Source organism: Bolinopsis microptera, chromosome 7, assembly GCF_026151205.1.
Source record: "Bolinopsis microptera isolate Bmic1 chromosome 7, MBARI_Bmic_1.0, whole genome shotgun sequence".
NCBI lineage: Eukaryota > Metazoa > Ctenophora > Tentaculata > Lobata > Bolinopsidae > Bolinopsis > Bolinopsis microptera.
The window spans coordinates 3,051,395-3,074,823 of NC_087078.1; the positions used below are offsets into that span (position 1 = coordinate 3,051,395).

General features: G+C 39.3%; 4 protein-coding genes across 4 annotated transcripts; 3 read left to right on the forward strand and 1 right to left on the reverse strand.

Annotated features, from left to right (window-relative positions):
- Positions 1-4,228: 4,228 nt before the first annotated feature.
- Positions 4,229-4,990, forward strand: LOC134818207 (uncharacterized). Its single transcript, XM_063827651.1, has one exon. The coding sequence runs from the start codon at positions 4,229-4,231 to the stop codon at positions 4,988-4,990; it is 762 nt and encodes a 253-aa protein (XP_063683721.1).
- Positions 4,991-5,242: 252 nt separating this feature from the next.
- LOC134818206 (PIH1 domain-containing protein 1-like) lies at positions 5,243-8,653 on the forward strand. The gene is made up of 6 exons (XM_063827650.1): positions 5,243-5,642; positions 5,887-5,984; positions 6,343-6,448; positions 6,722-6,859; positions 7,057-7,251; positions 8,196-8,653. Exons 1-6 carry the CDS (start codon positions 5,520-5,522, stop codon positions 8,511-8,513), a joined length of 978 nt encoding a protein of 325 aa, XP_063683720.1. The 5' UTR covers positions 5,243-5,519; the 3' UTR covers positions 8,514-8,653.
- Positions 8,654-9,310: 657 nt separating this feature from the next.
- Positions 9,311-22,577, forward strand: LOC134818316 (uncharacterized). The gene is made up of 5 exons (XM_063827829.1): positions 9,311-9,425; positions 9,889-9,991; positions 10,134-10,331; positions 21,977-22,206; positions 22,337-22,577. The coding sequence occupies exons 1-5, from the start codon at positions 9,343-9,345 to the stop codon at positions 22,533-22,535; spliced, it is 813 nt and encodes a 270-aa protein (XP_063683899.1). The 5' UTR covers positions 9,311-9,342; the 3' UTR covers positions 22,536-22,577.
- On the reverse strand, positions 10,292-21,790 carry LOC134818315 (lysyl oxidase homolog 2-like). Its single transcript, XM_063827828.1, has 4 exons — positions 21,708-21,790; positions 11,574-11,888; positions 11,008-11,373; positions 10,292-10,878 (listed from the first exon to the last, which is right to left on the reverse strand). The coding sequence occupies exons 1-4, from the start codon at positions 21,757-21,759 to the stop codon at positions 10,400-10,402; spliced, it is 1,212 nt and encodes a 403-aa protein (XP_063683898.1). The 5' UTR covers positions 21,760-21,790; the 3' UTR covers positions 10,292-10,399.
- Positions 22,578-23,429: the final 852 nt, after the last annotated feature.

A 23,429-nucleotide genomic window follows, 5' to 3' on the forward strand; every position in this document is an offset into this window, starting at 1 on the left:
CACCGTGATAATGTTTCCGTTAGTTGGTTGACCCTTAGCATTAGTTCTTGGACATTGGAACCGTTAATAATGATATTTGCATCGTCTGCATAAAGTATGAATTTTACCATCATGTTAGAAATACCGGGAAGATCGTTGATGTATATGACGAAAAGTAAGGGACCTAGTATGCTCCCTTGTGGAACACCATGCACAATAGGCTTGTGGGACGAATGTGAATTGTTTATTGCTACATATTGGCTTCTATCACTTAGGTATGACTCAAACCACTTTAGAGCTATTCCCCGGATGCCGTAGTGCTGTAATTTATTTAGCAGTGTAGCATGATCCAGGACGTCAAACGCTTTACTGTAATCTAATAATAGCAGTAGTGAAATTTGGTTTTTGCTAAGAGATTGTAAAATTGTACTTTGTGCATTAAGAAGAGCATGTTCACAGGACCTTCCTGGACGGAACCCATACTGATTTTCGAATAAAGAACTATTTTTGTTGAGAAATTCTAAGACACGTCGGTGCATCAGTTTTTCGTAGATTTTTGAGAAGGAACCTAAGAGAGAGATGGGTCTATAATTTTCAACGTCAAGTTTAGAGCCTCCTTTATGGATGGGAGTTACTTTGGCAATTTTAAGGGCCTGTGGAAATATGCCTGTACTTAAGGATTCGTTGATAACTTTTGCTAATATAGCAAGGAAACTATCGCTGGAACTGGCTACTTTTAGTGGTTCAATTTTTGTGTCAAGGGTCGCTTTGTTCTTCAAACCAATAATAATTCTTTGAATTTCGATCGTTTCAGCAGGCTGGAGATAGATTGATTGAGAACAGGATGTGGGCAGATATTCCTGGAACCCCCCAGGGTCAAAGGTCTGACGGGCACTTATCTGAGTTTTGATGTTCGTAGCAATGTTCGAGAAATAGTCATTAAACCTTTCAGCCACGGTATCTTCAGAACTCAAAATCGACCCGTCCGAACCTTTAAGTCTTAACTGCTCTGTTTTCCTGCTTCTACCAAGTAAACCGTTGATTATTTGCCATTGTTTTTTGGAGCAGTCCTGGTATTTTTCGAATTGTTTTTTATAGTATCGTTGTTTGGCAATGTTGACATGTTTTTTACAGAAAAGTTTTAGCTTTTTATAGGCCTCTATATTATTCATTGTAGGTTCAAGTACTTTACTATGATAACTTTCTTGTTTCCGCGCACATGCTTCTTCAAGCCAGGGTAATATCCAGGGTTTAGTATTAGAACGCTCATGTTCACGGCGAATATGATTGATTTTTAGTGGATAGGCAGTGTTATAGTGCTTGGTGTATATATCTGCAAGTTTTCCGTATTGCAGACTAGCGTCGTCTGTACTTAATATCTCGTCCCACGTTTCCCCATCGATGAGTTCCCTAAAAGCAGCATTGTTGGCTTCATTTATGACACGTGTTTCATAACTAAGTTTAGGTTGTGTGTTAGTGGGTAGCCTGAGATGTTGTTGCGAAGAGTTACTTAGTTTAAAAGTGGTAACGATAGCAAGATGATCCGATAAATCCACCGTTACAACGTTACTGCTTACTGTGTTATTTATATTATTTGTGTAGACATGATCAATTAAGGTAGCACTATGATCGGTGACTCGTGTCGGCCTTGAAACCGTCTGAACAAATCCATAACAACTATATAAACTTGAATTTAAATTGATAAACAATTACTAAATAACACATTTAAAATTGTGTGATGTTTACAATTTATAAAATTTGTTGTGTTGTCATTTAAATGTTTAAAAAAAGTTCAAATATAATTATACATGAATTGATTGCCATATCCTTCAACATCATCACTCAAAAGCTAAAACGAGCTTTTAGGTCTGCTAGATTTGTTAATAGTTTATTTGTTATTGTAGTTTTTATGTTGTATGCAAATATTTGCTCTAACCAGAGCCCTCTCGCTTGCAGTAGCGACTCATGGCAATACACATTTTACGGATGGAATGATTGCAGGGGGACTCCCAACCCACTGCTTCGGCGGGTTACACTCCATCCATAATATAATCAACTGATGGGAGAAGTGCTTTAATTTCATTTTGCACGAAAAATCTCCCAGTACAGTAGGATGTATTCTGTGTGACATCTTCTCAATAATTTGGACTCGATGGTAGACAACCCTCGGGATGTCGCAGTCCATAATAATACAAGGCTGAATCCAAAAAACTGAACTTAATCCAGAATATATGTTCAGTTATAAGCTTGATCAATGGATCAGAGGGATCCCATTAGACCTCAGCCAAGTAGGTGGACGTAACATTCTCCCTTAGCCCTTAGTTATTGAGTTAGAGCCACCGACCAACAATCATATAATAGAGTGTACTTTACAATAATAATAATACATTAATGTTATCTTTATACAACACCCAAAAGGTTAAATAATTTAAATTTAATCCTTATGCTCAGCTGTAAATGACACTATGTATGTACTACGATTAACAGTAAATTGCATGTCAATGATTTCCCAATCAAATATTTCCCAAACATTCGGCCAAGCCGACTGCAGCATAAAAATTAGAAGTCCAGAGAGCACCCATAAAATATTCTTAATGTCTTACACAAATCGGACGTTTTTTCTTTGATCAGACTCCTTTTACATTTAAGAGTTATTTGAAGTAAAGTAAAAAGAGAGGAGCTCCTCAAATTCTGTGTCCTCATCTCTTCTTTTCTTTATGTTGCATGTCTTTCTTAAAGTTAACAAGTTAAGGGGGCAGGGGGGGGTCTTTATGAAATTTCTCTCGAAATTGATTTTATAGTTGTTTCTGATAGAGGGGAGTGATATCTATATGCTGATTTTGGTCCAAAAGCAGCAGATAGATATTACTCCCCTCTATCAGAAACAACTATAAAATCAATTTCGAGAGAAATTTCATAAAGACCCCCCCTGCCCCCTTAATAGTAGTGAAACAAATTTTTAGTGAAACAAATTTAAAATTTTATCCTTTATTTTACAATCATAATATAATAATATTTATAAGCCTCCGTTTTGAAAGTTTTAAATTTTAATACATTCACAATTCTATTTAAAATTCAATTTTATGTACAAGTCAATAACTGGCCGCCAAAGCCGCGCATTCTTGAAAACAGGATTAACTTGATTATAGTTATACGACTATGTAAATTTAAAACTATCCGTGGTTTTTTCTTTTAAATAAATAAATTATAATTTTACCTAAGTCAACTTTAAATCGTCAACTTTAAATATTTACAATGCAACAATTCATTAATTTGTAAACACGCGTACTCCAGCCCCTAAACGCATAAATTGTTATGCGGCGCGGCTCAAGCCGCGCACGCACGTATTATTTTATACTGTTTGCTTTCTAATAAATATCGTGCCAATGTGTACGTCTAAATTGTAAACGTTCATGTTTTGTGCAGAGTGAATCCAATTGGGACTAGTGACAAGGATAAGGACCCAAGTGCCTGTGCGGCTTTTTCGGGCCCCTGTGGACCACTACTCTTGAAATCACTCTACAACATTGAACATCTATATCTACTACGTCATTTGGCAATTGTTGTCATTAATCTAACTTTCTAATTAATTGCCGAGGGGGAAGAGTAAACGCTTCACATTAAAATTCAATATACAAAATTCAAAACCATCAATACGGTATTAAATATTATGGACAAGTCTATAGATCTATTTCGTAGTCATATATTCACATGATTTGCTTTATATTATCTTAATACTGTAATGAAGTACAGTAGGATTTGTGTTTCGAGAAAGAAAGGTTGCGGTCAAATTATTAACAAAAGTAAACAAAAGTCCATCAGGGACTACGTGGAGTCGAAAAAGGTACACGGCTGCTGTCTGGTGCTGCTAGGCATTTATTGATCAAGATGTTTTATTGTATTGATTTATAATGATTCTATTGTTCGTGACTAATCAAGTTCTAAGTGGAGGTATAAAGTGCTGCTCAAGATACTTCGTCATCTCATGTCCAGTATAATGATTAAGATAGTATACAATGCAATGTAAGAATATAGTTCCGTGTCAGGGTAGATAAATAGATTTTTAGATAAATAAGTCACGGGAGAGGAAAAGAATAAAACTTCTATGTACATTTCTTAGTTCAAGGTTCACCAAATTGTTTAAATTTAGCTATTTTTATTTTTTTAAATAGCTGCAAGGAATTTGATCTGTCCAATATCGATTAATTTATGCGTGATACTCAAAATAAATATGCTTTAGTGATCAATAATGGCTAAAAGTAAGTTTGAATATGTTCGACTGTACGAGCTGGATGATAAACTGTTAAAAAACGTGTGGATGGTTGTGAGAGTTGATGGAAAAGGATTTCACAAGTTCACCAACGACCACAACTTTGAGAAACCCAACGACTTGGCTGCTCTGAACTTAATGAACGATGCTGCTAAAGGGGTTATGTCAGAGCTACAAGACATTTTCATGGCATATGGACAAAGTGATGAATACAGTTTCATTTTCAAACGGTCCTCAACGCTGTATGGACGTCGGAGCAGCAAGATTCTATCTACAGTTTGTTCCATGTTCACATCACATTATTTGTTTAATTGGAGCAAGCATTTCAATGATCCATTGTTGTATCCCCCTAGTTTTGATGCTCGGGTTGTTCTTTATCCAACAGTAAGAGATGTTAGGAACTATTTCAATTGGAGGCAAGCGGATTGTCACATCAATAATTTATACAACACTTGCTTTTGGGCACTTGTTCAAGACGGTAATTTGTCTAACTCTGAGGCTGAGAAGCGTCTTAAAGGCACATTTTCTGCAGATAAAAATGAAATACTTTTTGCAAAGTTTGGAGTAAATTACAATGAACTTTCTGAAATTTACAGAAAGGGATCAACTATAATTTGGAATGAGAATAAAAGTGAAGATGGTAGAAAGAGAAAAGTTTTGAAGTTGTTGACTTGTGATATTATTGGAGATTCTTTTTGGGAAGATCATGCTTCATATCTTGATACTTCTATTACTGATTAGATCTTTAATCATTAGTGATATTTTAGGTTGTCTAATGTATTGAATTATTAAGATATGTAATCTTTTAAGAAAGGCCAGGGTTTAATCGTTTTATTGCTATTAATTCCTTTGGAATATCAATTATTAGTGGTGTTAAGATTTTATGACGTAGCATAGTTAATGAAAATATTAATAAGTATTGGGTTCCCAAAGCAGTAGTATCTGTTTAAATTAAATTTCCGCCACAGATTTTCATCTAGAAAATCTAGAATACTCAGCTCTATTTATTCATTTTTAACAGAAAATTTAAAGAACACTTAATTTACAGAAATCGAGAGTTTCTCTGTCGACTAAATCACAATAATCCTGAGTTTTAAACCTCCAACCCAGCAGCTGTAACCTAGCAACTGTAACCTAGCAACTGTAACCCAGCAGCTGTAACCTAGCAACTGTAACCTAGCAACTGTAACCCAGCAGCTGTAACCTAGCAACTGTAACCTAGCAGCTGTAACCTAGCAACTGTAACCTAGCAACTGTAACCCAGCAGCTCATGACCTCCCAAGTATTACTACACCCGGATGATGACTTGACCCAGGACGATGAGCAGATCTGGAGCTCACTCATTGACCAGGTCAAGGTCGGGGATACTCCTCGCAAATCTCAGGAGCTCGAGGTGTGTGTAATTATAATTCTATTGCATACTATAATTATATTGCATACTATAATCATATTGCATATTATAATTATATTTTTAATCATATATATTGGACATGTGCATTGTTCATTGTGTGAACGTGAAGCATTTTTATCTTTGATTCTCTGGTTTGATTGGTCAATTGTATATGCTGATTGGTTAATTGCTGTCACGTGTCAAAAAAGATAATCTGGATCTACTGGTGTATATCAATATTTTGAAGGTAGCCCCAAAGCCTACCTTTTGTGTAAAGACCAAGGACAAAGAAGGAAACAAAGTTTTCATCAACATTTGCACCACCGACTCTATTCCAGAGCCCAAGTGAGCTTTTAACTTACACACATTATACACATAATACATATTATATACACATTACATAATATTACACATATTTACAGGTTAATACCTGTGAAAAATAAAACCATTGATCAGAATGAATTAATGGCGGAGAGGCCCTGTTTTAACTTTTATATGAGCGTTTTCTGTACTCAGCTTTAAATTGGAGCAATATTGTCTCTTCTGTAGCATTATGATCGACGATCGTTACTTTTACTTGCTCTACTTATTAATAGTATCAGTGATCGTTACTTAAATCAAAATAGCAATTTTATTTTACGAAATATCGATTTATGTTTCACAGTGTCACAAAATATCGGCACTGAACAGAAAGTTGTCTCAGGAAGAAAACTGTAGACGATTTGGTAAAGATGTTGGATAGTGAAGAGGAAATGTTAGCGGCTGACTACAGAATACCAATGAGCATTGGGGAGACTCCGCATGCAGAGGTTTAGTTCCCCCTTTAAAGAATATTTTAATTTCTTTCTAATTAACAGAAAGTACTCTATTAACAGTTCTTGACTGATTTGAATCTCCTGCACAGCAGATCGAAGCATCTCTAAATTATTTACTATTATTATTGTATTGCTGTGTAAATTTGATTCTAATTCTAATTCTAATTCTAATTGTAATAAATTATTTTGGAAATTGAAATTGAAATCTGATTTATTCATTACAATTGTCACAATTACTAATTAAAATAAAAATTAATGTTTCTTCAGGTGGACAAGAAAGGCCAGGGTTGCAGTGTGCACGATATAGCTATAAACCCTAACTACGTAAAAACCATCAAGGAGGAACCAGCCTTTATGAACTTCTTCCTTCAAGTTGTATTTGAAGGTCTTACTGCTAAGTTTAATGTAAGATCAAAGTTTTTAATGCAGCTATAGCTTTTCTCTGGATTAATAATATTCCACTTCAATATAATAATGGTCTGTTTACGGTTTGAAAGTTTAAAGCCAAAAATTCCTAATTTGTTAGTTAACAACTGATTTCTTGCGATTTAATTTTTTTAAAGCAAGTAATAATAGCTGTTGACCTTATTTACTTCCCACAGATTGAACTCGAATGGGACTGGTTGATACTGAAGAACCGAACGCACGTGGGCCGTGTTAAACCGCACATGATCAGAACCTACCGTAAACCAGTTATACAGGAGATGGAGAAGACGGAGAGTACAAGTAAGAGACCTGTCAAGAAAACCAGTAAACACACTCAACCCGCTCCTAAACCCGACTACATCCTCCTTCAGGTTAGTAAAACATACATCCTCCTTCAGGTTAGTAAAACATACATCCTCTTTCAGGTTAGTGAAACATACATCCTCCTTCAGGTTAATAAAACATACATCCTCCTTCAGGTTAGTAAAACATACATCCTCCTTCAGGTTAGGGGTGTTCAGTAAAACATACATCCTTCTTCAGGTTAGGGGTGTTTAGTAAAACATACATCCTCCTTCAGGTTAATAAAACATACATCCTCCTTCAGGTTAGGGGTGTTTAGTAAAACATACATCCTCCTTCAGGTTAGGGGTGTTCAGTAAAACATACATCCTCCTTCAGGTTAGGGGTGTTTAGTAAAACATACATCCTCCTTCAGGTTAGTAAAACATAACCTGAAGGAGGATGGGTGTTCAGTAAAACATACATCCTCCTTCAGGTTAGGGGTGTTTAGTAAAACATACATCCTCCTTCAGGTTAGGGGTGTTTAGTAAAACATACATCCTCCTTCAGGTTAGGGGTGTTTAGTAAAACATACATCCTCCTTCAGGTTAGTAAAACATACATCCTCCTTCAGGTTAGGGGTGTTTAGTAAAACATACATCCTCCTTCAGGTAAGGGGTGTTTAGTAAAACATACATCCTCCTTCAGGTTAGGGGTGTTTAGTAAAACATACATCCTCCTTCAGGTTAGGGGTGTTTAGTAAAACATACATCCTCCTTCAGGTTAGGGGTGTTTAGTAAAACATACATCCTCCTTCAGGTTAGGGGTGTTTAGTAAAACCCCAATTTACCGTGCCCCGATTTAAATCTGCATGTACTTAGATATTGAGACTAACTTTTTCTGTTTTGATCAGGCTAGAATCAGTACACAATATCAAGGGAATCTGTATAATTATTCTGAGGGGTTCTTATTTTTGTTCAAGCCTGATTTTAGCAATTATAAAAGATTACAATTTAAATAATGATACTTTCAGGAGCCGATAGAAGGAACCCCAAACTACCTGATAATAGAAGTGTGGCTACCAGGAATAGAGTCCTCTTCTAAACTAACTCTAGATGTAGGAGAAGACAGACTGACCCTGCATGCTCACCCTGCCAAGTACTTCCTGGACATTGAGCTGCCCTACGATGTGGTTCCCATGGAGAGTGGTGCTCAGTATGATACAGAGGTTCAGCTTCTTACTGTGGCTTTAATGACCACGTGTGCTGTGGAGCTACCCAGCAAGCCTGATAGAGTTATTTCTCTTGATAGAGAGAGGTTCTTACGGGATTTGAACAAGAATGATAATTGAGAAGGGTGTGTGTTACAGGAGATTTTCTCAGCTTTGAAGCATTTTTTACCCGAAGGGTTGACTCAAAGAGTTTTATAACTGTCAAGTATTTGTAAATAGGCGTTGTAACATTTTCAGATATTTATTATTTATCTTTACAGAAAATAAGCCGCTTTTAATCTCATTTCCAAATCGGCACCTGTAACGTTAGCAGCATCTTCGACTACGCATACTATTGAGTTTTTAAAGTTTCCCTCGTGCCCATAGTTGTTCATGCTAGCCCAGATAAACTTCCCGCTCAATTCCAGTTACATCTAATAACATAATTACTAAACCCTAAATGGCTCTGTTTAGTTATATAATCGATTGATGATATTGGTTTAATAATTAACGACTAATTGGCCAATTAATTGATTATTGAATTAATATATAATTAGCCATTTAATCAATCAATTTGCCAATCCATAACGAATCAGACAGGCTATTCGATCAACTGATTGAAATTTTATTTGAATAGAAGATGCACGATGAATCTTTGATTTTTGTAATAATAATAATTGAGAATGCGGATGGGGCAGGATACAACTAATTGGAAAAAATTCTCTGGAATTTTACGACAAAAGGTCTACTAAAATTTATGTTGGAACGCGCCAAGAGACTATTGATGATACCGTTTATTTTGGCGCGCAATTTATTGTTTAACGATATCATCGAGAGTGATCTGACGACGAAATTTTCATTTTAATATTACAAGTATCCAGTTTAAAAGCATCAGTAGTCACATAATATTATTCAAACTACCGATATCACCTAGGATATGGCTCTTGAGAACATCTCCACCCCACGTCTGATGACAGATTTACACGGTGTCACGGGGAAAATAGAACTTCCTCGTGGACAGAGACATATCGCTACTTGTAACCTTCCTGTCAGGTTTATATAACCATTAACCATGCTTCTATTTATCTAGACTAACTCCTTTCAATAATATCAATGCAAATTTTTTACGATCTTTGATTCCTTTAAATAATGTTAAAAAGAGGAATTTTAGGGGGCCGAGTTATGTCACAATGAGCGACTGGTAGGTTTTATATAGCCTCTAACTGCTGATGCTACAATATTTACAGCACAGGCCAAAATTGCTGACTATCCCATACAAAGCATTTAGACTTTTAAACTTACGGTAATTTTCACACTGCAGTCTGCACGTATTACGTACTTTGAAACAAGTTTAGCAAAGAGGCAATTTTAGAAGAAGTGAAAATTGTTGGAAATATTTGACACTTATCCTTTATCATAAATAAAATGGTCATATTTGTTGGCAAACCTGAAAAACAAGATCAAGGTTTAATCAAGATTTGATAACATTCACTAATACAATTAACCGAATTATCAGGAGTGGCTTCTCGGAGCCGTTACCGTTAGCAGAACAGTACTGTGGAGATAGTGATGCCGTACTTCAGGCTCAGTACCAACGCATTGCGTACCAGAAATACCAAGTTAGTCCACAAACATATGCCAGAGTTCATTAGGATTGAAAATATTATATCATTTTTTAGTCTGCATCATATTATATGTCTCTAGAATCACGATTGTTTTAGGAGGAAAAATATGTTGATCATGAACAAGGCTATATTTCAGGCGGAAAAAGAGAGGAAAATAGCGGAATTCCAACTGAAAGTGAAAGAACGGTTGAGAGTAATGAAGGTGCGGGAACAACAAGATATGGTCGACAGAACCCTGCAACTCACTGAGTCTGAGAACCTGTTGATGAAAAGTGTTGACCCGGTTAAGAAGCCTCCTATCGTAGCTTCACCTCTTGTGGCCATCAACTCTCAGGTAACAGTCTGCTAATTAAGTCTCTTTTTTTCGTTTTGGTTAAAGTCTCTTCAGAATAAGGGGAATAATCAATTGATTTTTTCCAATTTCTTTAAAAGTTGAGCAATCAGCAAATCTTTTTGGGTAATTTGCAAATCTTTTTGGTCAATCTGAGAGTTCTTCTTCACTAAAAGAAAAACTATAACGGTACAAGCTAAAATCAAGATCGCTATGGCCAGATTCTCACCAGCCTCCAATTTTTCTTCTTCACCCCTCCGATCTATAGTTTTGCTGCTGCCGCTACTATCTTGTCTTGATCTACAAGAGATGTAGATATCCTTGCCGTGAACACAATTGTGAGACGTAGTGTATCCACACGTCCTCCACTCCCCCGCAGTGCAGTTCATATCATCTAGTGCTATACGGTAGTTGCCCCAAGACATGGCAACTCGCCAACTCTCAGCTGCAGAATAACCCATGTCCCGACAGGCTGCATCAGCCGAGTTGTTGGAGAATTGGTCCCCGCAAACTGTCCCACCGTTATAGAGCAGTAAAAATTCCTGGCTACCTGGAATATAGATTATGGCTGTCTCAATCCATGGGAAATTTCAACAATTTTCAATTCTTAAATCTTATCTTTTTCTAATCTCAAACTTGAAACCCTGTCATTGATAAAACGTTAATAAGAACCAATTACCTGACACAGTGTACCCTCTCTTGTCGACTAAAGAGAACGAACTGCGGGACCCCGAACATGTTATAAACACGTCTCTATCATGACCGAGATAGTGAGAATCAGAGTGGTTGCAGGTTGACCAATCAGCCAAGGAACACTGAACAGTGTCAGTTAATACTGGGTAGGTTGTTTGGATATGCCACTTCTGTCCAGATGTCCACTGGAGCGCTCCTGTAAAGCCCATAACTTTGCAGATAGCATGAGCTGCAGTTGAGTTGAAGTTATTGCTACCAACAGTACCCTCGTTGTGCAGAAGTAGGCCTTCTTGTTCTCCGGTTGTGATGTAGTTACCGGACGAGTCTACCAGTTGGAACACTGATGCTACCCCTGAAGGTGGTAGATGTGTTAACTCTTTTGGTAGATGTGGTAGATGTGGTAGATGTGTTAACTCTTTACTTAATTTTTCTAGTCTCTGCTCAAGAGGCTTAGAAATTTTGTAGGCTTAATCTTTCTTCAAAACAAAAGATGTTGTTTTTTGGTGATATCTGCGTATTCTGATATCGGCCTAATTTGGCAGTGAGACTCACTTGGTAAACAGGTCACAAAAACATCCCCCCCATGATTACAACGGTTTGGTGTATTGATGTAGCTGCAAGATGACCAATAGGGCAGTCGACAAATAACGTCGTCTAATAATACGGTAAAACTATTCTGAATCTGCCATTTCATTCCAAATGTCCACTCAAGGGCACCTCCAAATCCCATTTCTTTGCAAATAGCATGAGCAGCAGTGATGTTGAAGAGATCACGACAGACGGTCCCTCCGTTGTACAATAGTAACCCTTCCTGTCTTCCGTAAGTAATAGTGTTCCCTGAGATATCTATACGCCGGAATTCCGCATCTGAAATACTCGTCCGTTATCTTAATAAGTTTATACTTAATTAGTTTCTACTTTAATAGTTTATACTTAAGGGGTACTGGTAGCAGGTAGCAGCTAACCAAACTGACTGGAAATGTTGTGCAAATTGTATTATTATCTTGTTGAAAAATTACCTCATAGTTCAGTTATCTTGATGTCATAATATTAACGAAGCAAATCATATCTTACTATATATAAAGCGAGACGATATATATATTGACGTATGTTTTGCGCGGTTTTGCAACGCCTTTGTTCCTCTGTAAAATGCTAACAGTAACAATTTTAATCGACCAGCCCTCCACAACCTGGAGAAGGAGACCGCCAAGAGGAACTCTGTTTATGCCTAGTGATTCAGCTAAGTCAAACTATCATAATATGCACTACCGAAGTTTACACAATGATACTCGTTTTGAAGATTACTTAAAGCTCTCAGACCAGTTTCCCACCCCCAGTGGTTACAGAGCTCAGAATACTAAAGCCGGGAAGAACAAGCACAGCACTACAGAACTAGCCGGACAGAACACAGGAAACTGCACACACAGTGCAGAACTGATTGTGATAACACGAAGTCCCGACAAGATCACGGAGGACACTGCAATTACATCCACAAACACTACAAACTACTTGAACTTCCGGGCAGCCCCACTAAATACAAACACTAACTTGAACATCCGGGCAGCCCTTTTGAATATGTTAAATGCGAATGTGTACTTGAAATCATACTGTATATTAATATATCAATATATCCGTTTGTATTATAGTACTGCTATTATAACTATATGTTATTACATCACACAAAATCTCACTAAAAGCTCCAATTTCACACACTTACACCGCCTGTCTGCTCAAGATTTATTTTGTTCTTTATACAGCAAAATATGTGTCAATGAAGGCAAAAGTCAAGAACTCGGGCGGAGTGTGGCCGCAGTCTCGCCACCCGGAGGTCTAGCGCGTACCATTGCACCACCGTCCTGGGTAACTGATAAGAAAAACAGCACCTCATATTCCAGCACTCCTCTTACTAGCATTTCCGGGAGTGTGAGCTGCTGCTATACACGACATGTATCCCAAAATATACATGATCCAAGTTATACACTGTGTGAGAGTTATATCTTGCAAAACTCAATAAATGTTGAATTGCTTAAACTAATATTCCTTTTACCCCTAGTTGCTGCTGTCATCGAAAATGAGGAAAGAGACAAGAACAGTGCCAACAACTCAACGAAAGAATCAACATCTGCAGGGAGGAACTCATCTATATCCGGAAGGAGGCCCCTGCGACCGCGCTCTGCTATTAACAATAGCAACTCGTCATCAAATGGTGATGGAGGAGACGATGAAGACGAGGGATTTAGACGGGAGAAGCTGAAAACGCAGTGCGAAAACGATGCAGTAGCCCCTTGCCCTACTTCAACCGAATTAATGAAGGAAGGAATCGATGAAAATGATGACAGTTTAAAAGTAGATTTGACAAACGACCTTCACGATAAAAGAGATCAGTGGACTCCTTTACCACTACCTGTTAATTCTACCTATATCAATCAAGGTTCGGTAAACTTCATTAATATCAGAGATATGTCAATCGTTAGAGGCATTTCCAGAGTATGGGACATCGCACGTAACGTGAGTGGGTTTAACGCCACTCAAGTCAACAGCACTGTTAACCTGAACATCTCAGTTGGGAACACTATCGGAGACATCTCATATCTATCTGATATTTCTCAGGAAACTGAATATGATGATGATGATAAATCAGAACCTGCAGGCAGTCCTTCACCCTCCCCCCTTTACCTGACACCGACCTCGAAAGTACCAACAAGTAGAGGAACACCCCCGAGGAAACATGTCGAACTGGACTACACATCCCCAGTGAGGACGAATTTCAAAAGCAGGTCACGCTCCAAATCTGAGAGCTCATACAGACGTGATCCGTACCACAAACCAACCCCAACAGCTCTTTTGAAACGAAGACTCAAAGAAAAGATTGCGCTCGAAAGATCCGCGGCTTTCAACGAAACACCAGTCGCGAGGATGAGACATAACTCTGAACCAGCCACCACTACGATTTCCTCAAATGATTCACATAATCTCTCCTTTTCACAGGGAGTTGTTGGATGCACTAGAATAAGGGAAAGTGGCACTCACGACTGTGGCACCGACGGTGCCGGTATACATTTGGAAAATGATTTACTGAACATGAATAACCCATTCCGCTTGAATATGAGCAATATTTCTAAAGCGGTGGAAAGAGCTCTGTCAACTGACCTAATGCAGATTGACAACTCAAACCCGACAGTTACCATAACGTTCTGCCGAGAGGAGGTTGATCGAGTAACACGAATCAGTTCACTGGACGAACATCCACGTGACCTGATCGAACAAAAGTCTCTCCTCTATCTGCTCGGTCAAATAAACCGTCACATGTCCCGCACAACATCATGCAATCAGAACTTTAACGGTCTAAAAATCACCAGCATGTCGAACAGAGCAAAACGAATGAAACTAGATGATGATAATTGCTACCCGCTTGGAATCTTGCATATCGGTAGGAGCAGGGGACTCGGCCTGCTACCTAAACGTGCTGCCCGCTTATCACTCAACGTCTATGATGTCGAAATGAGAAACTGGTCGTTCTTAACTATATCTTCGAAAACTCGGGCAACTATGATACCAAGTTTTGCTCCCGAAAGGAAGTTTGAAATGCATATACCTGATTACCACATAGTTATCATTCCATGCAACAGTGATGAAGGCTGCAATTTGTCACGGTCTTGTCAAAATTGCGTAGTTGTTGAAGATGGAAAAATACATGATGCCAGTGACGATCAGGGGAAGGAGACCACATGCCATCAAGAAGAAACAATGGCGGAAGACAACAAAAAGTGTGTGATAGCTGAAAATAGCAAGAACGTCACAACAGAAGATGAAGAAAAGAAGACAGACTCTGAACCTTTTCACGAGAAGAAACTCTCAGTTCCTGATCATGCCGACTCTGACAGTGAGTACGATTCATGCGATCAAGAACCAGAGGACTCTGGAACAGAAAAAGTTGGAATTATGAATCACTCTGAAACTGACTCTATTTCAGAAAATGATGTCAATGTACCCAACGACAGAGATGATGAAGATGGATATCTCGCCCAAGAACGTTCTTCAAATGTTGGTATCGCAGTCAATACAGAAACAGAAACGGATAAAGGAGAGGGAAGTGTTGCTGAGATTGCTGTGGCCCCAAATGAGAAACAGGTCAATGACGAACTTAAGATGGGTAAGGTAGAGGTGACCAATCTGCCGGAGGAGACAGAGCAGGAAACAGCAGGAGTTGGTAACCCTCCGCAATCTGACTCTTTACCTGGCAGTAATGACAATAACAGTAAGATTACAAACATTACCATTCCGACCCCATTCTTACAAAACAACGCCCACGAAGAAGTTGTCAGATTAAGGAACGGGGCCGTGGTTAAAGGTTGGCTAAAAGAGTGCAACATAAAATGTTACAACAAAACGGCAGACTGGAGCCGAGTGTATTTCATTGAGTACCTGGGCAATGTGGCATCAAGTAACTCTCCGTTGCAAAACAGTGTTACAAGTGATAGATATGCCCTTCACCCGAAAGTTATCAAAGAACTGATCGTATACCTGACAGACGATGCAGTAGTGAAAGAACTTAGCGCTCGAGGTGCATCTATCGCCGGAACGCCTGAAAAGAGAAAGAACAAGCTCACAGGTCTGTTCATTGATCTATACGGTGCCAATAAAAGCCCGGTCAAAAACAAAAATGCTAAGAAGGGGAAACATGGGAAGAAAGGAAAGACGAAGTTGGGCCAGAACCACAAAGACGACTATACTAGTACAGAACCGGTCTGTGCACAACCTGGCCCGGGAATAAAGACAACCATAATTAAGCAAACACCTGAGCCTCATGATATTAACGCAACAATACTAAGCGTTGTAGAAAGCCCCCTAAAAACGCTGGAAAATTGTATGCTGAAGCTAGATGATCGGTTATTAAAGCAAGAAAGTATGGTTGCAGCACTATCGAAGAAGATGGATGCCATAATACAAAACCCACTTAAAAACAACACTGAAATCGCTGAACGCTTCCACCTTCTGGAAGAAAATGATAAGACCCTATTCATCAATATCAAAGCGCTAAATACGGATAGTCAACGGTGCTCTGAAGAGACCCTGAATAAATTTAACTCAATAGCCCAAACGGTTGATAGGTTGGAGTCCTTGGTTAACATCTCTCCAAAGCCTGTCCTCTGCTCTTGTCACTGTGATGCAGAAAAAAGCCGAGATTTAAAAATGAATAGTCCCCTTAAAACAGCAACCATCTGCCGCTCACAGGATGCCGACTCTCAACGAGAAACTGTAACAAATGAAATTTTAACCCATGAAGAAACTGGTCCATTTACAGTGGATATCGGCGTCCAGACAGAAACCCTAAGAAACAGTTTATCTACAAGTCCGTCGACGACGGATAGTTGCGCCCAGACAGAAACAACTGTGTACGAGATTGCAACTCAAACCGAAGAAATGATCCCTCATTCTCTGAACGGTGCAAATGAAACAGCCGATATGGAGGAACCATCTGCTCATGACGTTGAAAGAATCACCTTTGGCCTGCAACAACTCATAGAGTCAGTTAAAGATAAAGAAAAGATGATAATGGATCAGCTAAGCGACTTTACTTGTGAGCCAAATCAAAATGATACCATCAATTGTCTGCAACAACTCTTAAGGTCAACTAGAGATAAAGAAAAGGCGATATCAAAGGAAGTTGAGTCAAATCACGATGAAACCATTCATAAGTGCTCATCATCTACCACGTTGTACTCGGAGATAATAGAGGCTAATGCGGAACCTATGGCGTCGATAATTGACCAACCTCCAGGCGAGGCTGAAGGGAATTTGCATGAAGCATCTCCCGAAGTAACTCATAAACCACAACAAGCATCACTCACAAAGTCAAGTCACGAGTATCAAAGAAAAAAGAAAGTACTCCTAGTGCATGATTCTTACCATGAAGACTTCGACCAGCGAAAATTCTCCAGAAGTTATGATATTAAAAAAAGTGCAATACAGCTCAGTTAGTGACTTAGTGGAAAAACGGAAGCTCATATCCGAAATCAAAAGCTTCAACCCTGAGATAATCTTTATTCACTTGGGAATAAATGACATCAAGAGGGGGCTAACGTTCCCCACTTTCATAAGAAACTTTAAAAGTATCCTTCGATTGGCCTTAGAAGAAACCAATTGCAAGATATGTTACTCGCTCATAATACCAACACCAGGTAACCCTAACCTCAACACAAGGATTCAAGCTGCCAACCAATATATGGGTGACTTTATAAAATGGCTCAGAGAAGAGAACTACTATGAAGACCGAATATGCACAGTCGGTAATGACAACCTCAGCGGCTACTTGGAGAGATATGTTACAAAAGACGGTGAAGCACTGAGACTTTCGCCCAAAGGTTTAGCTAAACTATGGCTCAGATGCCGAGATGCCCTTAATAGAACGTCAACCCTAACTAGGCAAACTTTACATGAGTTCACCCGAAGCAACGATCATAATGAATAATACAGGGAGCGTAATTGTGGGAAAACTGCAGAGAGACAATAGCAGTAAAGTTGATGAACTATCCCACACCGCAGCACAAAACCATGATCAGGACCTCTCAGTTGTGTCATGGAACATCAATAACATATCTCACCACTCACTAGGAAACAAGACCGAGATCGATGAGTTTCGTGAGATCATCGAGATGTCACCGATATTTTGTCTACAAGAAACAAAAGGAGAAGTAGTGGTGCCCAACTACCGCTGCTTTAACAAAAACAGGGTATCCTCAAGATCAGGAGGCCTATGCATCGGTGTTCAACGGTCGCTCGAAAAGTACATTAACCAAATCGAAACAGGTTCAACAGACATCCAAGCAGTATCCATTTCGAAAACGTACACAAAGGCCGAAAAGAACATCACTCTGATAAACATATACGACTCACCCGAAAATTCCTCTTATAAAGTCAGGATGAAGAGTCTTGGAGTTGAGGAGAATACTCTTGAAGCTCTTCTCCACTTTATCGGAGAGCAACTTGGTCACTCTGACATCATGCTAGTAGGTGACCTAAATGCTCGTACAGGTGGTGTCAACTTCATCCCAGTGACAAAAGACTGGATGAAAAAGAAGAAATCGAATGCACCCAGACCTTGCCGAGCCAGTAAAGATTCTGTACTAAATGAAAGAGGTAATAGATTCCTTCTGTACTAAATGAAAGAGGTAATAGATTCCTTGACCTTCTGGGCAGCTGTGATCTCACTCTATTGAACGGCAATGTCATTGGTGACATTTTTGGTGAGCTCACCTGCTATCAGTACAACGGACAAAGTGTCGTTGACTACATAGCAGTTTCACCGAGCATCAGGAATATGGTGAAACGGTTCAAAGTTCTTTCCTTAACTAACCTATCAGATCACAGACCTATCCTCTGTCAACTCTCAGTTAGAATCCAAATGATAGCCGCTGAATTAATTCAAGAGCTTCATCAAGATGCACCTAAAAGACCGAAATGGGATGGAGATGCAACGGCCCAACAGTTTACTGATAATCTTAACAAGGCCGAAATAACAAAACAGCTATTGGATATTTCGACCTCAACCTTTGATTCTGCAGAAAACATTTACTCCACAAACGAGAAGTTCGTTCACATTCTTGAAAGCGCACTTTGCACCGATCAACCCTCAAACTGTGCCAATAGTGAGCAAAAGATAAGGTGTTTTTCTAAAAAGAAACGACGCAGTAAACTCCGCCCAAAACAAAAGTGGTTCGATGCCGAGTGCATTACAACTAAGCGAGAGCTTAATATTCTAACAAAGAAGTACGGGAAAAACCCCTCGGACGCCCTTCTACGAATCCGCTTCTACTCTAGGAAGAAGGACTATAAAAAATTGTTAAAAAGGAAAAAGGCTGTTTTCTTCCAAGAGTTAAACCAGGAAATTCTGCAGGAAAATAAGATTTCGTGGAAGAACTTGAAGAAACTGAAGAAGTTTAACGAAAAACCCTCCAAGCTGGACATATTCGACATGGCGAAGTTCTACCAATTCTTTCTGGATCTCTACAAAAAGAAGGATACAAACTTCCCACAGAATAGAACAGTGACTAAAGCAAATGAACAAATAATGAGCATACTAAATGATGAGATATCATCGAAAGAGGTTGTACATGCGGTGAAAACACTTAAGAACGGTAAGGCAGTTGGACTAGATTGTTTACTCAATGAGCAGCTTAAGTCTGCCGCCCAGAACCACTGCGCTCTCTCAGTGTTAGTTAAGCTCTTTAATGGTTGCTTGGACCTTGGTGTCTACCCATGGAACACTACGATTGTGAGCCCACTCCACAAGAAAGGATGTATCTACGACCCCGATAACTACAGAGCCATTGCGATCGGGAGCAACCTTGGTAAACTTTTCGCGACAATCCTATTGGACCGTTTGCTAAAATTCAGGAAGGAACATTGCCCGGACACAGTAAACCAGCTTGGCTTCTGTAAGAATGCTAGAACTGTGGATCATCTGTTCACCCTTTCCACTTGTGTAGACAAATACGTGAATAACAAAGGACAAAGACTCTATTCTTGTTTCGTGGATTTTCGCAAAGCTTTCGACTCCATCAGTCGTGAAGCTCTTCTGTACAAGCTCTCAACCCTTGGTATAGATGGAAAATTCCTAAAATGTCTAGAACATATGTACAAGAATTCCAAAGCTAAGATCAAGCTGATCGCTAAAATATCAGACTCATTTGATATTCTTGCAGGTACGGAGCAGGGCCACCCAATGAGCCCCGAACTATTCAAAACTTACATCCACGAACTTTCGGAACGACTGAACAGTGTTCAAGACATCTCAAGTCCATTGCTGAATGAAACTATTCTGACCCACCTCTTGTGGGCAGATGATCTTGTCCTCCTCGCACTTTCGAAAGAAAGTCTTCAGGTCATGATCTCTGAACTTGAGTCATTCTGCAGAGAATGGGGGCTCACGGTGAACACCAAGAAAACCGCCATCATGATTTTTAATAAAAGTGGAAGGCAACTCAAAGAGAGTTACGGTTTTCAGTACATGGGAGCAACAATCCCATCAGCAAAAACATATTGCTATTTAGGGATCACCTTCTCACTGTCGGGCAGCTTTAAGACAGCACTAAACCTTCTGCGACAAAAAGCTCTCCGGGCATACTTTGGACTGAAAAGTGAAGTCGACCTTAACAATATATCCAAGGTCGCAGTTCTTAAACTGCTCGACTCCCTCATACTGCCAGTTGTATCGTACGGAGTGGAAGTCTGGATCAGCAGTAGCTCAGGAATTAAGGCTTTTGCCAGCACAACTGACAATCCGAAGCAATCCCCACTGGCAGGCATTGCAGCTGACCCATTCGAAAGAATGCACCTCGCCATCCTTAAATGGACCCTTGGAGTTGGCAAATCGACATCTAACGCAGCTGTTTGGGGAGACTGCGGAAGAACCCCTATTGTAGTTCGATATGTTAAACAAGTCACCGATTTCCATAATCGCCTTGCAAGACTTGAACTAGAAGACTCACCAGCCCTAGCCAGGCACGCTTTTGCTGAGCAGAAGAAACTTGATTTAGGTTGGTTCAGAGCACTGGAATCAATGCTAACGATACTCGACGAGAACAAACTTGAACATCAACTATACAACCCATTGTTATGTCAGGAAAGGGCACATAACCGATTTATCAATCTATGGGAAACAGAAAGAAAAAGCAATAAGAAGCTTACGTTCTATAATAAAGTTAAAGGTGCTTTCGAGCAGGAGCCGTACCTCACGCTACCGTCGAGAACTGGAAGCAACTTAGTGGCTAGGATCCGAATGAGCGGACATAAGCTAAACGTAGAAACTGGAAGATATGGGAGCAGAACTGGAAGTCAACATCACAGAATTTGTGAATTCTGCAGCGAAAAGTCAATGATGGAGCTCTTTGTTAATCTTCCTTGTGTTGATCCGATAATAGAAGATGAAGAACACTTCCTTAGAACATGTCCCAGGTACCATTCCAGTAGGACTAACATGAAGGAGCCCACAAAGTCATTACTATTTCATGACATGAAGAGCCTCTTTCTACCGGAGCACATAGTGGAATTCACCAAGTTCGTCGCTCAGCTATGCCGAACACGATTCCCTATAAAGAAGAAACACGAACATTAGTGTCTCAGTACGGGATATCACATTTCCTCCACAGCCCCTTCATTTTCACTTTTTCTTTACACTCATCAAACATTTTAATGGTAACGGATTTTCTATTTGGATTTCGGACTTTGACCTTTAGCTATGCTGATCTGACATTATCTCACTGTAATATAGATCTATTTTTTGTAAACCTTGTAAACCTTGTAAACCTTGTAAACCTTGTAAACCTTGACAACACCATTATATATATTTATCTGTGCCATTTTACTGACACCACGGCATCAACTTTTACGCGAATTTCTGCAAAAACCGTAAAAGATATACAACTGAAACTTTTTTGACTGGGTCGAATGCTTTAATGGCCTCCAAATCAGCATGAAAAAATAAAAAATTGGTCAAGAAATAGGAGTTTTAGAGCCCAAAATTTGGTACCCCAAGTGGTGTCAAAAACGCGAATTAAATAGGTAATAATTGTTTTAGTCTCTTGAGTCTTGACACCATTTTAGGGTTAGACGGGTTCCTGCTAGTTATCATAATTCATATCAGCGATATGCAGTTAAAAAAGTATCTTAAACTAAAAAACAAACCTGCCCGTGTCAGAATGAGAAAGGTAATAATCAAGATAGACCCTCTAAACATCAGGCACTAAGCAACAAACTGCAGAACGAATATGGGAGTTTGAATTATCAGTAAGGTAGCTGGTGGTTTAAAGTATCCTGTTACACAATCTGATACTGCTGATATACAACTCAATATTAAAGGTTCAGGTTATAATTCATATTATGTAATACTTTATTAAAAGTCAAAATACTCATGTTGTTAATGTTATTTGGCAAGTCAATTTAACGTTTTTAAGGGAGCAAAGAGTAGAATCGCAGCACAAAAACAAGAAACGGACATGCTGGTTAAAAGCAATAAGTTAGCAAGAAGTAAGCTGGCTGGGGAGAAGACAGAAGTAGTCACCATATCCTGCACAGCCTCAGACAATGGTGAAAGTGGAAGTGAAAGTGAAGCTGCTGTTGACAGTAGAGATGGTGATAAGGAAAATGCGGTTTCTAGAGCTAAACCTAATTCCGAGGCCGTGAGGTTCGTTTAGAGTTTTAGACAGTAAAATACACTGACAAATTTGTTTATAATTTCGACTTGATCTGGATTTTTTTTTAATTGATTAAATCGACTGTCAATAAAAAGGGAAACTTTATGTAATGAACTGTAGGATACACCGACTGAAGGAAAGCCGGAGAGCGTATAGTATTCTGGAGAGACAGCGTATGAAGGAGAGATCCAGAGAACTAGAACACAAAGCTGCTGCCAACAAACTGAGACAACAATCAGAGAGAGATCGGACTATTGCGGAGCAGCTCGTTAACCAGGTCAGAGGGAGGGAAATAGGAAGCGAGATAGGGGAGGGGTGATGGTCGCTGGGTTGTAACGGATAGAGACTATACTAAAATGGAGAATAACGGAAGGGTTTTTCCATTTTCTCCATAGAAAAAGTCTCAAAACAAAATTCCGCGATTTATAAGTTTTCATGTTTTCTATCCCGATTTCGGTCCTCAAATCACTCTCGATATACGATCTTAGAGTCGAGGCTTCCCCTTTGAAATGTAATGCGATCTCGAAGGGCAGGCCTACCGGCCCTACCCTATGCAATACGAATTCGGAAGCGGGACCCCTGCCTTCAGAGGAACGTATCGAGGATGACTCGGACCGAAAATTTTTTAGTCAAAATCTTTTCAAAGTTTTTCTGGAAACTGCTTTTGTTCACGATTCATGCTACCCTGATCATTATTAGCCCAAAATACTTTTTCGATTTTCAAAGTCCGCACCTACCCTTCAATATACGATTTTGGACTCGACGGTTCCCCCTTGTAATGCAATCTCGGAAGGCAGGCATCCCCTTTGCAATACGAGCTCGGAAGCGGGAGCTCTGCCTTACATACCGAAAATGACTCGGGCCGAAAATTTTCTTTAAACAAAAATTTATGCCATTACCCCCCCCCCCCCCCCCCCCCCCTTCGGTGTTTCAATTTACTTGCGAGTTTTTCATGGAAAGTGTTTTCAGGCTATCAATCAAATGTAAAGCAGAATCCCCGGGCAGGTAGTCTCTTAGAAAAGCGAATTCAGGAACCGTACAGAAAAACAAGAAAATTCTCATCTCAGAGTTGGACAGCCTTATAAAACGGTAAGTTTTTTATGTTCATCTAATTTTTGAATAGTCTAATGTCCTATGTTTAGCAAATATAGAGCTAAAGTGTAGTTGCTTTCAGTATACTACTATTTTGTACGGGAATCTTAGGACAAATTAT

What these genes read in the sequence shown, in the direction of transcription:
- LOC134818207 (XM_063827651.1), top strand. Translation starts at nt 4,229, where the DNA reads ATGGCTAAAAGTAAGTTTGAATATGTTCGACTGTACGAGCTGGATGAT.
- LOC134818206 (XM_063827650.1), top strand. Translation starts at nt 5,520, where the DNA reads ATGACCTCCCAAGTATTACTACACCCGGATGATGACTTGACCCAGGAC. An exon ending in GGGAGACTCCGCATGCAGAG is followed by an intron (nt 6,449 to 6,721) that starts GTTTAGTTCCCC and finishes ATGTTTCTTCAG; the next exon opens with GTGGACAAGAAAGGCCAGGG. An exon ending in CCGACTACATCCTCCTTCAG is followed by an intron (nt 7,252 to 8,195) that starts GTTAGTAAAACA and finishes TGATACTTTCAG; the next exon opens with GAGCCGATAGAAGGAACCCC.
- LOC134818316 (XM_063827829.1), top strand. Translation starts at nt 9,343, where the DNA reads ATGACAGATTTACACGGTGTCACGGGGAAAATAGAACTTCCTCGTGGA. An exon ending in TTGTGGCCATCAACTCTCAG is followed by an intron (nt 10,332 to 21,976) that starts GTAACAGTCTGC and finishes AACGTTTTTAAG; the next exon opens with GGAGCAAAGAGTAGAATCGC. An exon ending in CCTAATTCCGAGGCCGTGAG is followed by an intron (nt 22,207 to 22,336) that starts GTTCGTTTAGAG and finishes AATGAACTGTAG; the next exon opens with GATACACCGACTGAAGGAAA.
- LOC134818315 (XM_063827828.1), bottom strand. Translation starts at nt 21,759, where the DNA reads ATGTTTAGAGGGTCTATCTTGATTATTACCTTTCTCATTCTGACACGG. An exon ending in TCTCATTCTGACACGGGCAG is followed by an intron (nt 11,889 to 21,707) that starts GTTTGTTTTTTA and finishes CGAGTATTTCAG; the next exon opens with ATGCGGAATTCCGGCGTATA. An exon ending in TTTTGTGACCTGTTTACCAA is followed by an intron (nt 11,374 to 11,573) that starts GTGAGTCTCACT and finishes TACCACCTTCAG; the next exon opens with GGGTAGCATCAGTGTTCCAA.